The sequence below is a fragment of the Emys orbicularis genome, chromosome 1, assembly GCF_028017835.1.
Source record: "Emys orbicularis isolate rEmyOrb1 chromosome 1, rEmyOrb1.hap1, whole genome shotgun sequence".
In the NCBI taxonomy this organism is placed as follows: Eukaryota; Metazoa; Chordata; order Testudines; family Emydidae; genus Emys; species Emys orbicularis.
This window is the reverse complement of record NC_088683.1, coordinates 120,703,783-120,718,177: the sequence shown is the minus strand read 5'-3', so window position 1 is coordinate 120,718,177 and position 14,395 is coordinate 120,703,783. Positions and strand designations below refer to the sequence as shown.

At 40.7% G+C, this 14,395-nt stretch overlaps 1 protein-coding gene across 1 annotated transcript in view; it reads right to left on the bottom strand.

The window, feature by feature from the left end:
* Positions 1–14,395, bottom strand: part of PTPRO (protein tyrosine phosphatase receptor type O) — a 203,421-nt gene that overhangs the window by 42,407 nt on the left and 146,619 nt on the right. The window contains exons 11-12 of the mRNA XM_065417893.1: positions 8,338–8,489; positions 5,955–6,075 (exon numbers count right to left, since the gene is read on the bottom strand). Coding sequence (XP_065273965.1) covers positions 5,955–6,075; positions 8,338–8,489 — 273 coding nt within the window. The remainder of the gene's footprint in view (positions 1–5,954; positions 6,076–8,337; positions 8,490–14,395) is intronic.

Below are 14,395 nucleotides of genomic sequence, written 5' to 3'. Positions count from 1 at the left end.
ACGTACATCAGCCAAACTGGACAGTCTCTACGTAAAAGGATAAATGGATACAAGTCAGATATTAGGAATGGCAATATACAAAAACCTATAGGAGAACACTTCAATCTCCCTGGACACACAATACCAGATTTAAAGGTAGCCATCCTGCAGCAAAAAAACTTCAGGACCAGACTTCAAAGAGAAACTGCTGAGCTTCAGTTCATTTGCAAATTTGACACCATCAGCTCAGGATTAAACAAAGACTAGCCAACTACAAAAGCAGTTTCTCCTCCCTTGGTGTTCACACCTCAACTGCTAGAAGAGGGCCTCATCCTCCCTGACTGAACTAACCTCGTTATCTCTAGACTGATTCTTGCCTGCATATTTATATCTGCCTCTGGAAATTTCCACTACATTCATCTGACGAAGTGGGTATTCACCCACGAAAGCTTATGCTTCAATACGTCTGTTAGTCTATAAGGTGCCACAGGACTCTTTGTCGCTTTTTACAGATCCAGACTAACACGGCTACCCCTATGATGCCGGAGTTCAAAGTCTGATTTCTGATCCTGTTTTCTATAACAAGTTAAATCAAAACCTTGAATCCGTGACACCCTTACATTTTGGGAGTTAGAAATATGGATCTGAATTTTCCTGTTCAAGCCTCTCTCTAAAAATTAGTCATGGCCCTTAAACCGATTACCTTAAAACAGAGCTGGGCCTGAGCCCTTAAATTTTGGAACTTTACCCAGGTTGGGGAAGTTTGGATTCTCGGGACTAGATTCTCGGTTGTTCTCCAGCCTGTGTCATCATTTATACCAGTGCAAAATGCTATCAAATCAGAATGGCCAGGAGATTTGCACACTCTTTGCACTGGTATAAATGACGAAACAAAGTGCAGGGCAACAAAGAATCTAGTCTCAGGTTTTTGGTCAGTTTCACTGCAGAGACAGAGCATAGAAACATAGATTTGGATCCACATTCAAACTTCCTCAAAGTTCAGGAGGCACAGAGAGGTTTGGATCTGAGGTTTCCAGTCAGGCCCTTCTATCTTTATTTCAGGGATGGTCTTGGCAATTGTCATCAATAAATGATAAAAACCTGACCTCTAGTGGTTGTAACTAACAGATACAGTGTCAGCTTTAAGGTGGAATATTAAAAGAAAAAGAGTGTAGCAGTTTAGAAGCCTTTCTTAGCATAGTTGTCCAAATGTTGATACAGTTTTCCCAAGAATATTTAAAGCAGAGGGCATGATCCTGTTCTCAGTCACACTAGTTTTACACAAGCAGTATTACCAACCCCAAGTTTTCAAAAACCATGAAAAACATATACATTGGGCATTCCTTTTATTTACTGTCTGATGTTGCCAAGTTTAGAGTTCACATTTTCAAACTTTTCTCTGCAGCCATAAGGGCTAGAAACTTACTTTTTAAAAAACTGAAAGCTGGGATTGTCAGGCAATAGCCTGATTGCAGGAGCTTGAGGCTTTAAAAACACACCAACCATTGTGACAGTTGGCAAGACTGCCACTGGTGGAACTCCATTAACCTCAGAAGAGTTACTCTCCATTTGCCCCAATATAAGTGAGCTCAGAGTCAGGTCCCTAGTTTTTATGCCTGTTAAGTCTTCTTTACCCGGAAGTCTGGAGAGATAAGTATAATAGAATTATGCACATTCTGCCAGGGGATCTCAGAGGGCTCACAGATCATTTCTTACACCTCGTCTGTGAGGTCAGGGAGTATTATCCTCATTTAATAGATGGGGAACTGACAACAGACTAAGGCACAGAGAGTTAAAAGGTTAGATCCTTCACTGGTTTTAAATGGGTGCAGCTCCATTTATTTCAATGGAAATTTACCTATTTACACACCAGCTGAGAATCTGGCTTCATGTTTTCCAAAGCTTGGGGAGGCACAAACAGCAAGGTTTTGAAAGTTTCAGTGGGTGGCCCTCCAGTGCAGGCAGTGTGAGCATCCAACACACAGAGTAGATTTTCAAAGCACAGAAATGTCCCACATTCTGCTTTGGAAAAACAATAACCTAACTTTGAGTGCTCAAAACCAGAGAGTTAGTGATCTGCAGAGCACCCACAGGAGACCCTCTGAAAAATCCCCTGCATGTGTGACCTACCTAAGATCTTTAAACTGGGGGCCTAATTCTCCCCTGCTTTGTGTAATCACTTATAGCAAAGTGAGAGTAAAAACATAGCCATTTTGAGCTGGCAGTGCCTTATGTTCACTTTACATAAGTGTAAATGACCACATCTAGTGCAACACAGTAGAGAATTTGGGCTTCAACATACACATCAGTGCCCATACACTCGCTGAGGTTCAGGTTGGTTTGGTTAGAAACACTAAAGGGAATCTGGCTACATTAATTGGAGATGTACTAAAACCAGATCCACTTTATACAGCTGGTCCCTATCTCTGTGATAAGCAGCTTGTGTGCAGAGTGCAGGAGAACCACATGGTCCATAGTGAACACTGGGTTTGCTCCAGCTCATCTCCCAGTCTCTTTGCTGAGAGGAAGGTTTTAAGAGTGGCTATTTGGGAAGCAAGGTGAGAAGAAGGTCTTTAGGATGGCTAGGCTTCACAGTCAGTTGTGAGAAAGGACTGGGGAGTGTTTCTGTTTACTTTTTGATTATGCTGTTTTACTTTTTAATTACAGGCAGGAGCCCTTGAGAAAAAGACGTTGCTGAATGAAACTTTTTTTCTTTTCCTTTTCATTTGTTCCAGCTTGCAGGGTCAAACCGAACCAAAAGCTAATCACCCTTGAAATATGGGGAAATTCGTACGTCTCTCCATCTGTGCTGTTTCGGTGTTGGAGGGAAGTGATCCCCTATATACAGTGGGCTGTATTCATTGGTATATTCAGCTGCTTTGCACTGCTCCCAAGATACGAGGGTCCAGATTTTTAAAAGGTATTTTCAGTACCCAATTCTTATTGATTTCAATGGGAATTAGGCACCTAAATACCTTTAAAAATCTGGCCCTAAATATCTATAAACCCAGTGCAGTCAGACAGATGCTCCAAGTCTATAGTTTGCTTTGTGTTGCTTTGACAGGGCAAGAGCAGACGAAGTGGTATCAGTGACTCTTGCCCAGTCTGCATGTTGAGGTGCAAAGTGATTTGGGGTCATTCAGGATAAGGAGGCAATATAAAAATGGAAGTTGTTTTGTGCTGGGACTTTGTTTGTTGTTGTTTTTTTTAAATGCGGACTTCTGTGAAGGCTGTCTGCGAGAGCGCGCGTGTGAGTGTGTGTGTGTGTGTGCACACACGCACTTTCAATTTTAGTGCCCCTGGGATCCAGGGATTAATAATATTTTGGACTTTTAATGAACTCCTGGATAGCAGTGTGCAGTACAGACATTAATGAATTAGGCCTCACTACACCCCTGTGAAGTAAAGTATGTATTATTCCCAGGTCCATATGAAGAACCTGAAACACAGATTTAGGTACAAATTACCAAAAGCAGCCTTTAATTTTGAGCACCTCCTATGTGTTGAGTGTCTAATTTTAAACACTTAGGGTATGTCTACACTACAATAAAAGACCCGCAGCATGGACACAGCTGGCCTGCAGCTGATTGTGGGGCTATAAAGCAGCAATGCAGATGTTCAGGCTCAGGCTGGAGCCTGGCCTCTGAGCATCTGTGAGGGGAATGGATCTCCGAGCCCGGGCTCCAGTCTGAACCCAAATGTCTACACTGCAGTTTTAGCCGTGCAAGCCCAAGTCGCTGACCTGGGCTCTGCGACTCGGTGCCACTTTTTTTTTTTTTTTTTTATAGCAGTATAAACATAACCTTTGGGTCAATTTTCAGGGATGCTGAGCAGGTCCCATAGACTTCATTTGGAGTCAAGACAATCTGACAATCAAGATCTAGGGCTGAAAACCTTGTCCCACTGAATTCTGTAGGAGCTTTACCATTGAGTTTGATGGAGCCAGAATTTCACCCTAGCTGTCTAAAGTTTGGCACCCCAAACGTGAGGCACCCAAAATAAAGGCTACTTTTGAAAATGACCCACTTAAGGTGTCTCAGACATTTTGGAGAAGAGTCTGATCTTCTGAGAATCAGTCCTGTGCTTTAGGCACAAAACTACCTCTTCTTCCTCTAGCACAGATAAAGAATAGCCTATATTAAATTGTGACAACCTCACACCTGGACATTATCTGAAATAAATCCTTCCTATGCCCAAGCAAATGGATTAATTTTTCTGCAAATGGGGAGTTCCCAGATGAAGCATGGAAGAATATGATACCACCACATTTGGCAGGAGTAGTTCATCACAGCTGCCCAATGCGGAGTCATCTACCACTTAGAACAGATTCACAGGATTTCTAATCCCAGATCTCTCTGGCTCCCTCAAAAACACCAAGGAGAGACTGTAGGACTGACCTTTGCCAAGGTAAACCACCTTTACTATTCTTTGTGCAAAACTAAAATGTTAAAGGCATGAAATAAAGAGCGGTGGAGTCTAGAAGTGATTTATCTAAACTGTATTTGTTGTGTTTTCTCTTAAATATCAAACAGAAGAACTAGGGCAGAACACCCAAAATCTTCCATATTAACCAGCCCTAACAGAATATTTCCCCCTCCATCAGCAAGCCAGAAATAATAGTCTTTTTTTGTCAAAGAATGGTTACAGGGACGTGCAATATGAATAATATGTTCCATTTTCTGAATCATGTAAATGATGATGCTACTTGAAGGAGTCAAACATTTCCAAATACCATTCAGAAAACATCTGGCTACTGATATTCAGGAGCCAGATTAACACCCACACATACATTTTTGTGGAAATGCCTATGGGATAGGACTGGTGTGGGGAAGGAAAACTCCACAGAATGAAACATTCCATCTAGTGGGAGAGCCTGGGGGAATCACAGATTGTGGAGGCTGCACTGCCTCCCAACATCAACGCATTTCAGGGATCTATGTGGAAGGGAGCTCCCTTCTGCAAAAACAGTTATTCTCACGCGTCCCATCCAACTAAGCAGGATTGCTATTGCCATTGACAAGGTCCATCTATGGCTGTTCCTCACACTTTAGTTCATAGAGAGCTCCATTTTGCATAGACCCTTGGGGGATAATCCAGTCTCACGTTACCAACCCTATCTCCCCCACCTTCATAGTGGGATTTGTGCCGACACCAGTAATTAGACAAACCCCAAGATTTCACAAGCTACAGTTCAAGGCACTTCTGGGATTCAAAGTTTCCAGAGCCGCAGCAGGGTAGCAATATTAGAAAATGCAGAGATAGCCTCCATTACCTTATCCTCGCCCTACTCCTCAAGACATCAGTAGTAAAGGAGGACAGTGGGAGAATGAACTGTCCTGGGAAGTCCCTCCAGTCAAGACACATTTTACTTGTTTATTTGATGTATATGTTACAGACACACAGGTAAATGATGCAAGATTTCACTTCAATGGATTTATTGCTCTTGTAAAAATTACAGTGCGGCTCTTCAAGTGAGAAAACATTTGTCATCTTTTTGTGTGTGTGTGTGGGGTGGGGGGATTTGGAACCAGTCCAAGCCACAGAGTTCAGATCCAGAAGGGAACTTTTCAAAAGTTTGAAGGGTTCTGGTCTGGACCAACAGAGGTCAGCTGCAAAGCTTGGGTTCTCACTCCAAAGTCTGGGTGTGTTTGGACCAATTACAGGGGAACAATTATGGGACAATAGTGCTCTCTCATGTTGTTCTGGATAGGCTCTACTTACTGCCTCTTAGGGTGAGATACTGCCTCTCCTAATCACCTTGAGTAGACCCTTGTTTGGAGAGTAGTCCCACTGAAGTGAATGGGACTACTCTCAGCATAAGGTACCAATCAAGGTGAGTATATTATAGCCCTTACTAAATAAAAAAAGCGAGGTATGTGCCTATACTTTTGAGCTTAGGAAAGTATTGAATCTGCCCTAATAGCCAAGAGAGGGAAACTACATACAATTAACCAGGCAAACAAACACATTCTCACCCAGTTTCACAATCTGTGGTGTGGAGGTGTTGCTGCCTCTCTCAGTACAAGCAGTCACTGAAAGGTTGTAGATGTCTCCCGGAGGCAGGCTCAGAACTGCAGTCATCACATTCCGTGTCACCTACAATGATCATTGGTACCAAGTATTAAATATTATACAAATAAGAGAGCCTGTTTGAAGAAATAAATCAAGCACTTAATGCACTCTGGACAAAATTCTAATCATCAGTATAAATCACTTCTGCATACTCTGCACTCGTTATATGTTCTAATTCCCAATGACATTGATGGGTGCAAGACACAAGTTCAATAGAATGTCACAGTGCAGAGAGAAGTAAATTTTACAGTATATTTCCTATTGGTTGAAACAAACATAGCTAGTGAAAGATTTTTAAAAAACAACTTTGAGGAGACTTTTTAAATCTGGATTTTGCAAGTTACATCAAACTTTTGAATAACTCTAACCAAACCATGGATCAGAGCACCCTGGAACTTTGGGTATTTGAAAATCAGTTTGGAATCTCTAGGAATAATATAAAAGTTAGGGATGGGTGAGCCTGTACAGCTATAACCCAAGATCATGCCTCTAGATTTGCATGGGAGGATCCTTGCACCCATTTGGAACCCTGCTGACTTCACTGAGGCTAGGTCTACACTACAGCGGGGGGTCGACCTAAGATACGCAACTTCAGCTACGTGAATAGCGTAGCTGAAGTTGCGTATTTTAGGTCGACTTACCTGGCTGTGAGGACGGCGGCAAGTCGACCGCTGCCGCGCTGCCGTCGACTCCGCTGCCGCCTCTTGCCGCGGTGGATTTCCGGAGTCGACGGCAGAGCGATCAGGGATCGATTTTATCGCGTCTTCACTAGACGCGATAAGTCGATCCCCAATAGATCGATTGCTACCCGCCGTTCCGGCGGGTAGTGAAGACGTGCCCTGAGACTCCGCATAGGTCTACATGCACAGAGTGGATTGTAGGCTTAGGCCATAGGAAGAACTGACTTGAGCCATGCCCAGAATTCAAATTGAACCTGGAGCTGAATGTGCTTTGAGGTTCAAAAAGAGTGTGAATAACTATTGCTCTATTATTTTTAATGTCCAAGCACCTCTCCCATTTCCCAGTTGCCACTGAAACAGGAAGCGGAGTTGATGACATGCCATCAGAAAGGTTGTTCCCATTGCATTTCTACCCCAGCTACAAGCAATGTACATCAGAAACCTCATGATAGTACCCATCCTCAACCAATTGTGTAATCATAACCACTCAGAGAAAGAATATGTAAATTATATTGCCTGCAACTAAAAAGGAAACACAGACATGTTTTTGGGTTAAGTCACTAGTAATTAAAAATTGAAGGAACATGTCAGGTCAGAAATCATATAATTCATTTATTTTAAGAAATATTACTTGTTTTACTGATAGCACTTTATATTATTAAAACTGTGGTTACATTTTTAAATTCTCACTTAATTTTACCACATTTGGTGTTATTGGTTTCCGTTGTGCACATTAAAATGAGCCTGCTTGGATTAGCTTTCTATTTGCAAGAGTTGATCATACAAGGTGCTAGTCAGTCACAATTCCCAATTCCCAATTCATTTTATGGGTATAATGGGTGCTCAGCACCTCAACATATCAGACACCGAATGGTTGTTTCACTTACTAATTCTCATGATCGATCTCAATGCTTCTAGTCTGGGGTAGCAAAAACGGAAGGGAAATATTTTATTTTTAAATCATGAAACAAATCCATTATGTTGGGTGAGATTTACCCCTGTTCCGAGAGCCAGAACAAAGTCTATGCACTACTCAAGTCCCACCTAAGGCATGTCTTCACTGCTCAGTTAACCCAGGGTCCTACCCAAGTTCAAACCCAATCTCCACCACCACCACTCTCCACATGCAAACATCTCTGACTTGGGTTTGGAAATGCTGAAAGCCTAGGCTAGCTGATCCAGCTGGGATATGCCTCAGCGCTGGTTTAACTCAGGCTGGAACCTGCCCACTTTGCAGTGAGGATGCAGGCTAAATCATTTAAGTGTGGATAGTCCTCCAATGTCCTTCCCACAATTCCCCTAGAAGAACAGACAAGTTCTCCTGAAATTGATATAACTGACGGGAAACTCATTCTTTCTTTAAAAAAAAACAAAAACAAGAACTACTTTATTTTGAAGTCTTAAATGGGTTGTAAAGGGTGCATAGCCCTTATACTGGCTCTCTGCAAAGGGGTACATTTAACCCACTAGGATTTGCGGAAGCTTAATCGACCTGACCATAGTTTGTAATATGAAGTTTGTGTATTGAACATGACAACTTTTTTTAAAAACATTAGAAAGAACAAATGCGCAATCATGAAGCTTTAAAAATCCTATTAAGACTTACGCTCTTTTTGATTTTTTTCTTGCCTTCAGCAATGACCATCCAGTGCAGCATCCTGGAATGAGACAGGTTGGTCCCATCATCTCCATATGTCCAACTGACATACAGCAGATTGTTGAAATATTCTACTGAGGTGATCTCTGGTGACACTGGGGCTGGGGAGAAGAAGAAAAAGATGTTACAAACAAGATCTAACTTAATATATAATTAAGTCCAAAAATTAACCTTGGCTACTCACTGCCAAAGGGACTTTATTGGGAGAAAGAGCTTAACAACAAAAATTAGACATGTATAAATAAGACTAGCACCTATAATTGCACTAGCTCTGCATTGCTTGCAGGTATAGTTGGTTGGAAAACTGAAAAGTTTCCACATAAGAAGTCTTAATTAAAAATCTCTCAGTTGAAAAATGTTGGAAGTTTCAAACCAATTTGAAACACAAGCTTTATTTCAACTCCACATTTAAAAATGAACCTAAACATTTAGTTTAAACTTAAAACTTTTCAACTTCTTTAAAAAAAACGGAAATGAAACGACATTTTAAGTGAAAACTAAATGAAAATTTTCCTTTAGAATCTAGTTTTCTACTTAAAGCCATTTCATTTCAGTTTCTGCAAACAAAAACCACCTTTAAAGTCAGAACAAAACTGCTCGGTTTGTTAAGAAATGTTGATTAGAAACAGAAATTTTCACTTTGAAATTTCCTGTGGGAAAACTGATTTTTTTTTTAAATCAAAATTGCCATTTGCCTGCAAAACAAAAACAACTTTAGTTTTGAAAAAAACAACCCCCCCCCCATTTTCAACAGGACAACTTTCTGCACAAAAATGTTGACCAACTCTATTCCCACGCAAAAGGCCAGCACAAAGCCTGTGCATCACTTAAGTCCTCAAAATAAACTTTATGGGAAAATTAAGTGGAGTAGAGGCAGTGAGGTGAACTCCAATGATGCATTAAAACCACAAGTGAGCCCACAGTGATTTCAATGACATTGTGTGGGTACAACAGAGTAGCATATTATTCAGCGTGCATAGTATATTTTTTGGGAACTACATGATGAAAAAACCGAGTTCTTGCACTTTGTAAAGCCATTTAGACCCATGCAAAGGGAGTTCAGAGTGAGTTTAACACACTACCATTCTGATACAGTGCTTTTTACACTCATTTCATATAGGTGTGAATGTCTACACAAGGCACAAGGCTGTGGAGAATCAGAACCTAGACTATTTTTTAAGTGGCCACAGGATGTCACTGTTGCTGTCACAAACGTAGCTGAGCATATACATTTTATCTTGCATTTGAACTTTTGACTCTAAGAGGAGGACAAAGGTTTTTGAAGTGGAAATTTAGGATGCTAGCAAACACAATTTTAAGCAATTTTAATAGTATTTATTATAGCACTTCTAACAAGTCCCTCTCGAAACCCACTTCTTCCATGATGCCCACAACAAATGAATTTAAGACATCCCCCCACTCTGGATTGCCCAGTGCATCCTATTTTTATGTCTATCTGTCTGAGTACAAGCTTTCCTAGGGAGGAACTGTCTCTACTTGTGTAATGAGCAATCTGAGTGCATTATTGAAATGAAATAAATGAATAATAATGGTAATAATTCTCTCCTAGTTCTCTCTCAGCACGGACAAGATCATTTGTTTCCTTTTTTGTGTGCATTCAAAATGTTAACAGATTTATAATGAAGAGGAAGCAAGATATGTAAAAAATAAACACACAAGAAAGAGAGGAAATGGAAACTACAAGCATCCATATGAAGGAACAAAGGACAACTTCTAAATAAGAACAGACATGACTATACTCAAACACATGGTGGTCCAACCATCTTAGACCTATACATGCTGCACTTTATCATGATATTTATTACTAACTAGCTTCAAAGTGCATTCTGTCCTCCATCTAGATAAACAGCTTTATATTTTAATATGAATGTTTTTGTTTGTATTTTTAAATCCCACTGTTTATAGCAGGTGCCATTAAAACCTCATTAGTTCCCTACTTTGCAGTGTTTGTGGTGTCACAATGTCGCATATAGTAAATACAGCAGGGTATCACAGTTGCTGCAGGTGCCTGGGGTGCTGAATGAGGGGGGTTATAAGTGGTGCATTTACTTATATACATTCTTGAAGCCTTACAACTTGTCCTCTCCAACAGGGGACTTCAGACCAGAGGTTGCTGGAAAGATCTATGTCATCTAGTCATGTTGTATTCTTTTTACATTCCAGCTGCAGTAGATCACTTAAACAGCAATCCTGCAATGAGCTCCATGCAGGCATTAATTTCAGTTGGGGTCCACATAGATGCGGCACTGTCTGCATGGAGCCTGTTGCAGGATCTGGGCCCAAAACCTGTGATTATCTTTGTGTTTTGGTGTAAATGGTATGTTGAGATTTCCAGGCTACAAGGTTTAGCCTCTCAGCAATCAGAGAAGCACACAAGTTTGGTTGTAACAGCAGGAAAAGCAGAAAAGGAGAGGCTTTTTCTTTAGAACATCAGGCTCAAACTGTGCAGAGCAAGTAATATTGTTAATAAGGATACAGGAAAGGCAAAAGTGTTCAATAAATATTTCTGTTCTTTATTTGGAAAGAAGCAGGATAATGTATTCATATCACAGGAGGAGGAGGAAGTGCTTTCTAGTTCATTTGTAACTAAGGAGGATATTAAACTGCATCTACTAGGAATAAACATTTTTAAAGCATCAGACCCGTATAACTTGCACCCAAGAGTCCTAAAAAGAGTTGGCTGAGAAGATCTATGGCCCACTGATGTGAATTTTTAATAAATCTTGGAATACCAAGGAAATTCCAGAAGAGTGCTAATGTTGTGCCAATATTCAAAAAGGGCAAGCAGGATGACTGGGTAATTACAGACCTGTTAGCCTGACATCAGTCCTGGGCAAAATAATGGAAAAGATAACATGGGATTCAAATTAATTAAGAATTAAAGGATAGGAATATAATTAATGTCAGTCAACATGGTTTTATGGAAAATAGGTCTTGTCGAACAAATCTGATTTCAATTTTTGTATGAGATTTCAGGTTTGGTTGATAAAGGTAACTGTATAGATACAACACACAGACTTTTGTAAAGGCATTTGACTTAGTACCACGTGACATTCTGATTAAAAATTAGCAATATACAGTATCATTAAATCACACATTAAATGGATTAACTGACATTTCCAAATGTAGCTGTCAATGGGGAAATCATCACTGAATGGGGGAGTTTCTAATGGGGCTCTGCAGAGATCAGTACTAAGCCCAACCCCATTCAACATTTTCATCAATGATTTGAAAGTAAATATACAATCACTGCTGACAAAATTTGCAGATGACACAAATACTGGCAGAGCATTAAATAATGATGAAAACAGGGCAGTCAGACAGAGTGATCTGGATTGCTTGGTAAACTGGGCCCACTCAAACAAAATGACGTTTAATATAGCCAAATGCAAAGTTATATATCTAGGAGCATGAATGCAGGCCGTACATACCTACGGCACAGGGTATCCTCGAAAGCTATAGCTCTGAAATGGATCTTGGGGTCCACGGTGTACAAACAACTCAAGACGTGTTCCCAGTGTCATGCTGTGACAAAAAGGACTAATACAATTCTTGATTGTATACATAGGGGAGTAGGAAGTAGGGAATGATTTTACCTCTGTATATGGCATTGGTGAGACTCATGTTGGAATATTGATTCTGGAATACATTTAAAAAGGACGTTGAAAAATTGAAAAGGGAGTGTACAGAAAAGAGCCACAAAAACGATGTGAGGGCTGGAGAAAATGCATTAAGTGAGAGACGTAAAGAGCTCAAGCTGTTTAGCTTATCAAAAAGAAGATTGAGGGCTGACTTGATTACATTGTACAAGGGAGAAAATAGCAGGTACTAAAAAGCTCTTTAATCTAGCGGAGAAAGACATAACAAGAACCAATGCCTGGAAGCTGAATGCAGACAAATTGAAATGAGAAATAAGGCACACATTTTTAACAGTGAGGGTGATTAACTGTTGGAACAAATGACCAAGGGAAATGGTGGATTCTCCATTTCTTGGAGTCTTCAGGTCAAGACTGGGTGCCTTTCTGGAGGATATGCTTTAGCCTAACACGAGTCATTGGGCTCAATACAGGGGTAACCGGATGAAATGCAATGTCTGATCTTCTGTATGATCACAGGCCAAGATGATCTAATGATTCCTTCTGGCCTTAAAACTCTCTGAATCTATGAACTCTATGAAAGTTCTTGATTTTGGAAAGCATCTAACTCAAGGGAGAGAGTATGCAAGAGGTTTATTCATTTGTTTCAGATTGAGTCCATGTCTACTAGATAAAAACTTGATCCATTTCTCCACTGAAGGCACTGGCAGTTTTTCCTTGTCATCAATGACAGCTGGACACAGCCCTATGACAGATGAAAATTTGTAGTAGTCCTTCCATGGCTGAGTTTTGTTGCATCTTCTGAAAACACCATATTGAAGAGTCCGGACCCCACTAGGGCATTTGCACTTTAAAATCTGTCCTTGAAGCACAAAACAAAGGTGCGGAGAGACATATTTCTTCCCTCATGCTTGGCTGAGTATATTATGTAGCAACCAAATGGTTAAAAAGTGACTTCATTACACTGACACAGAAAATGGGTGAGAAATGTTATCAAAGAGTATTCACAGGACTCTGGCAGTCACTATTAATTTTACAAGTCATATGCCCAAAAAATCATTGACAATAGAGCGCAAAGCAGTTTGAGCAGATGTTTCAGGATGGGATTTTGCCATTGACTTCAGTGCAGCCAGGATTCAGTGATTATTTTTGTCTGACAGCTAAATCAGGCCTATCTATATTAGATCCCCTACAAGTGGTGCTCACTGAGCTGCCTCTGCAGCACCATCTCCACAACTCCCCCACCTAACCTCCAGTCCAAGCAGAAGTGCCTGAACAGTCGGGAGTGGATGGAAAATAGGTGGGCTGATTTAGTGACAAATTTTTACTGCTCTTAGCGCCGCTAGGAGAAAATGGGTTCTAGTCGATCTTGTGCAGGATCAGAATTATTCACTGCTTTCCCATCAGTTACACAGGTGCACTTGCTCTACACAATGGTGCTCTCCAGACTGTGCAGAGGACATCATTTTGCTTTACAAAATGGCATCCTCCATGTGGTGTGACCTCACATGCACTGAATGTGTGAGGTCAGCCCACATGGAGAATGCAATTTTGTAGAGTAAAATGGTGTCTTCCATGCAACGTGACTTTTCAAAAGTTCCAGAACACGGTGTTCTGGTGCATTCTGGCTCCACTGCACAGGAATTCCCGACATGCTTGTCCCTTCACTGTCCTCTGTCAGGCTGATCCAATCAGTAATGTGTTCCTGGTGCTATTTATTTATTGTTGCATTGCTTTCAGTGTATTTTACACTACTCTGCAAATGTTAAATTCTCATTGAAGAATGCTTTGCAGATTTCAAAATGTCACACGACTGCACACTGCAGAAGTTGTCTGGGAGAGCCAGAGGTTTGGGTATTGGGGCAGGAATCATTTGGGGTTTTTTACATCCAGGAAGCTAGGGGAAATCAGATTTGTTTTCAGTATCCAGGTGGCAATGGAGATTTTTTGGTCATGGGGAGAAAATGCATATTTTCCTTCCCTTCTCGTTGCGTGAAAAGTTGATTTTGATGTGGTTTTAAATTTTGGAGGGGAAAAAAGGCATTTCCTCATTTCCCACCACAGCATCACTTGACAGCAGCTAGATAATTAGAGCTGGTCAGAAATTTATTTTCTCTTTCTGCAAAAAATCTTGCTGATTCCCCCCCCATCAACATTTTCTATAGGAAATATTTCGTTGGTTTCGGACAAACATCCAAAAGGAAAGCAGACATTTTCCATGAAAATTTTTGGTGTGTCAAAAATCCAATTTCCCCAGTTTTCAATTGGCACTATGGATGGCCCTCTGCTCCCCACCTTCAATATCTGCCACTACATCCAATCCATTAGCTTGATTTTTCTGCTAAATTGAACTTAGAGGTGTTAACAATGGAAGTTTGATGAGTATCAAA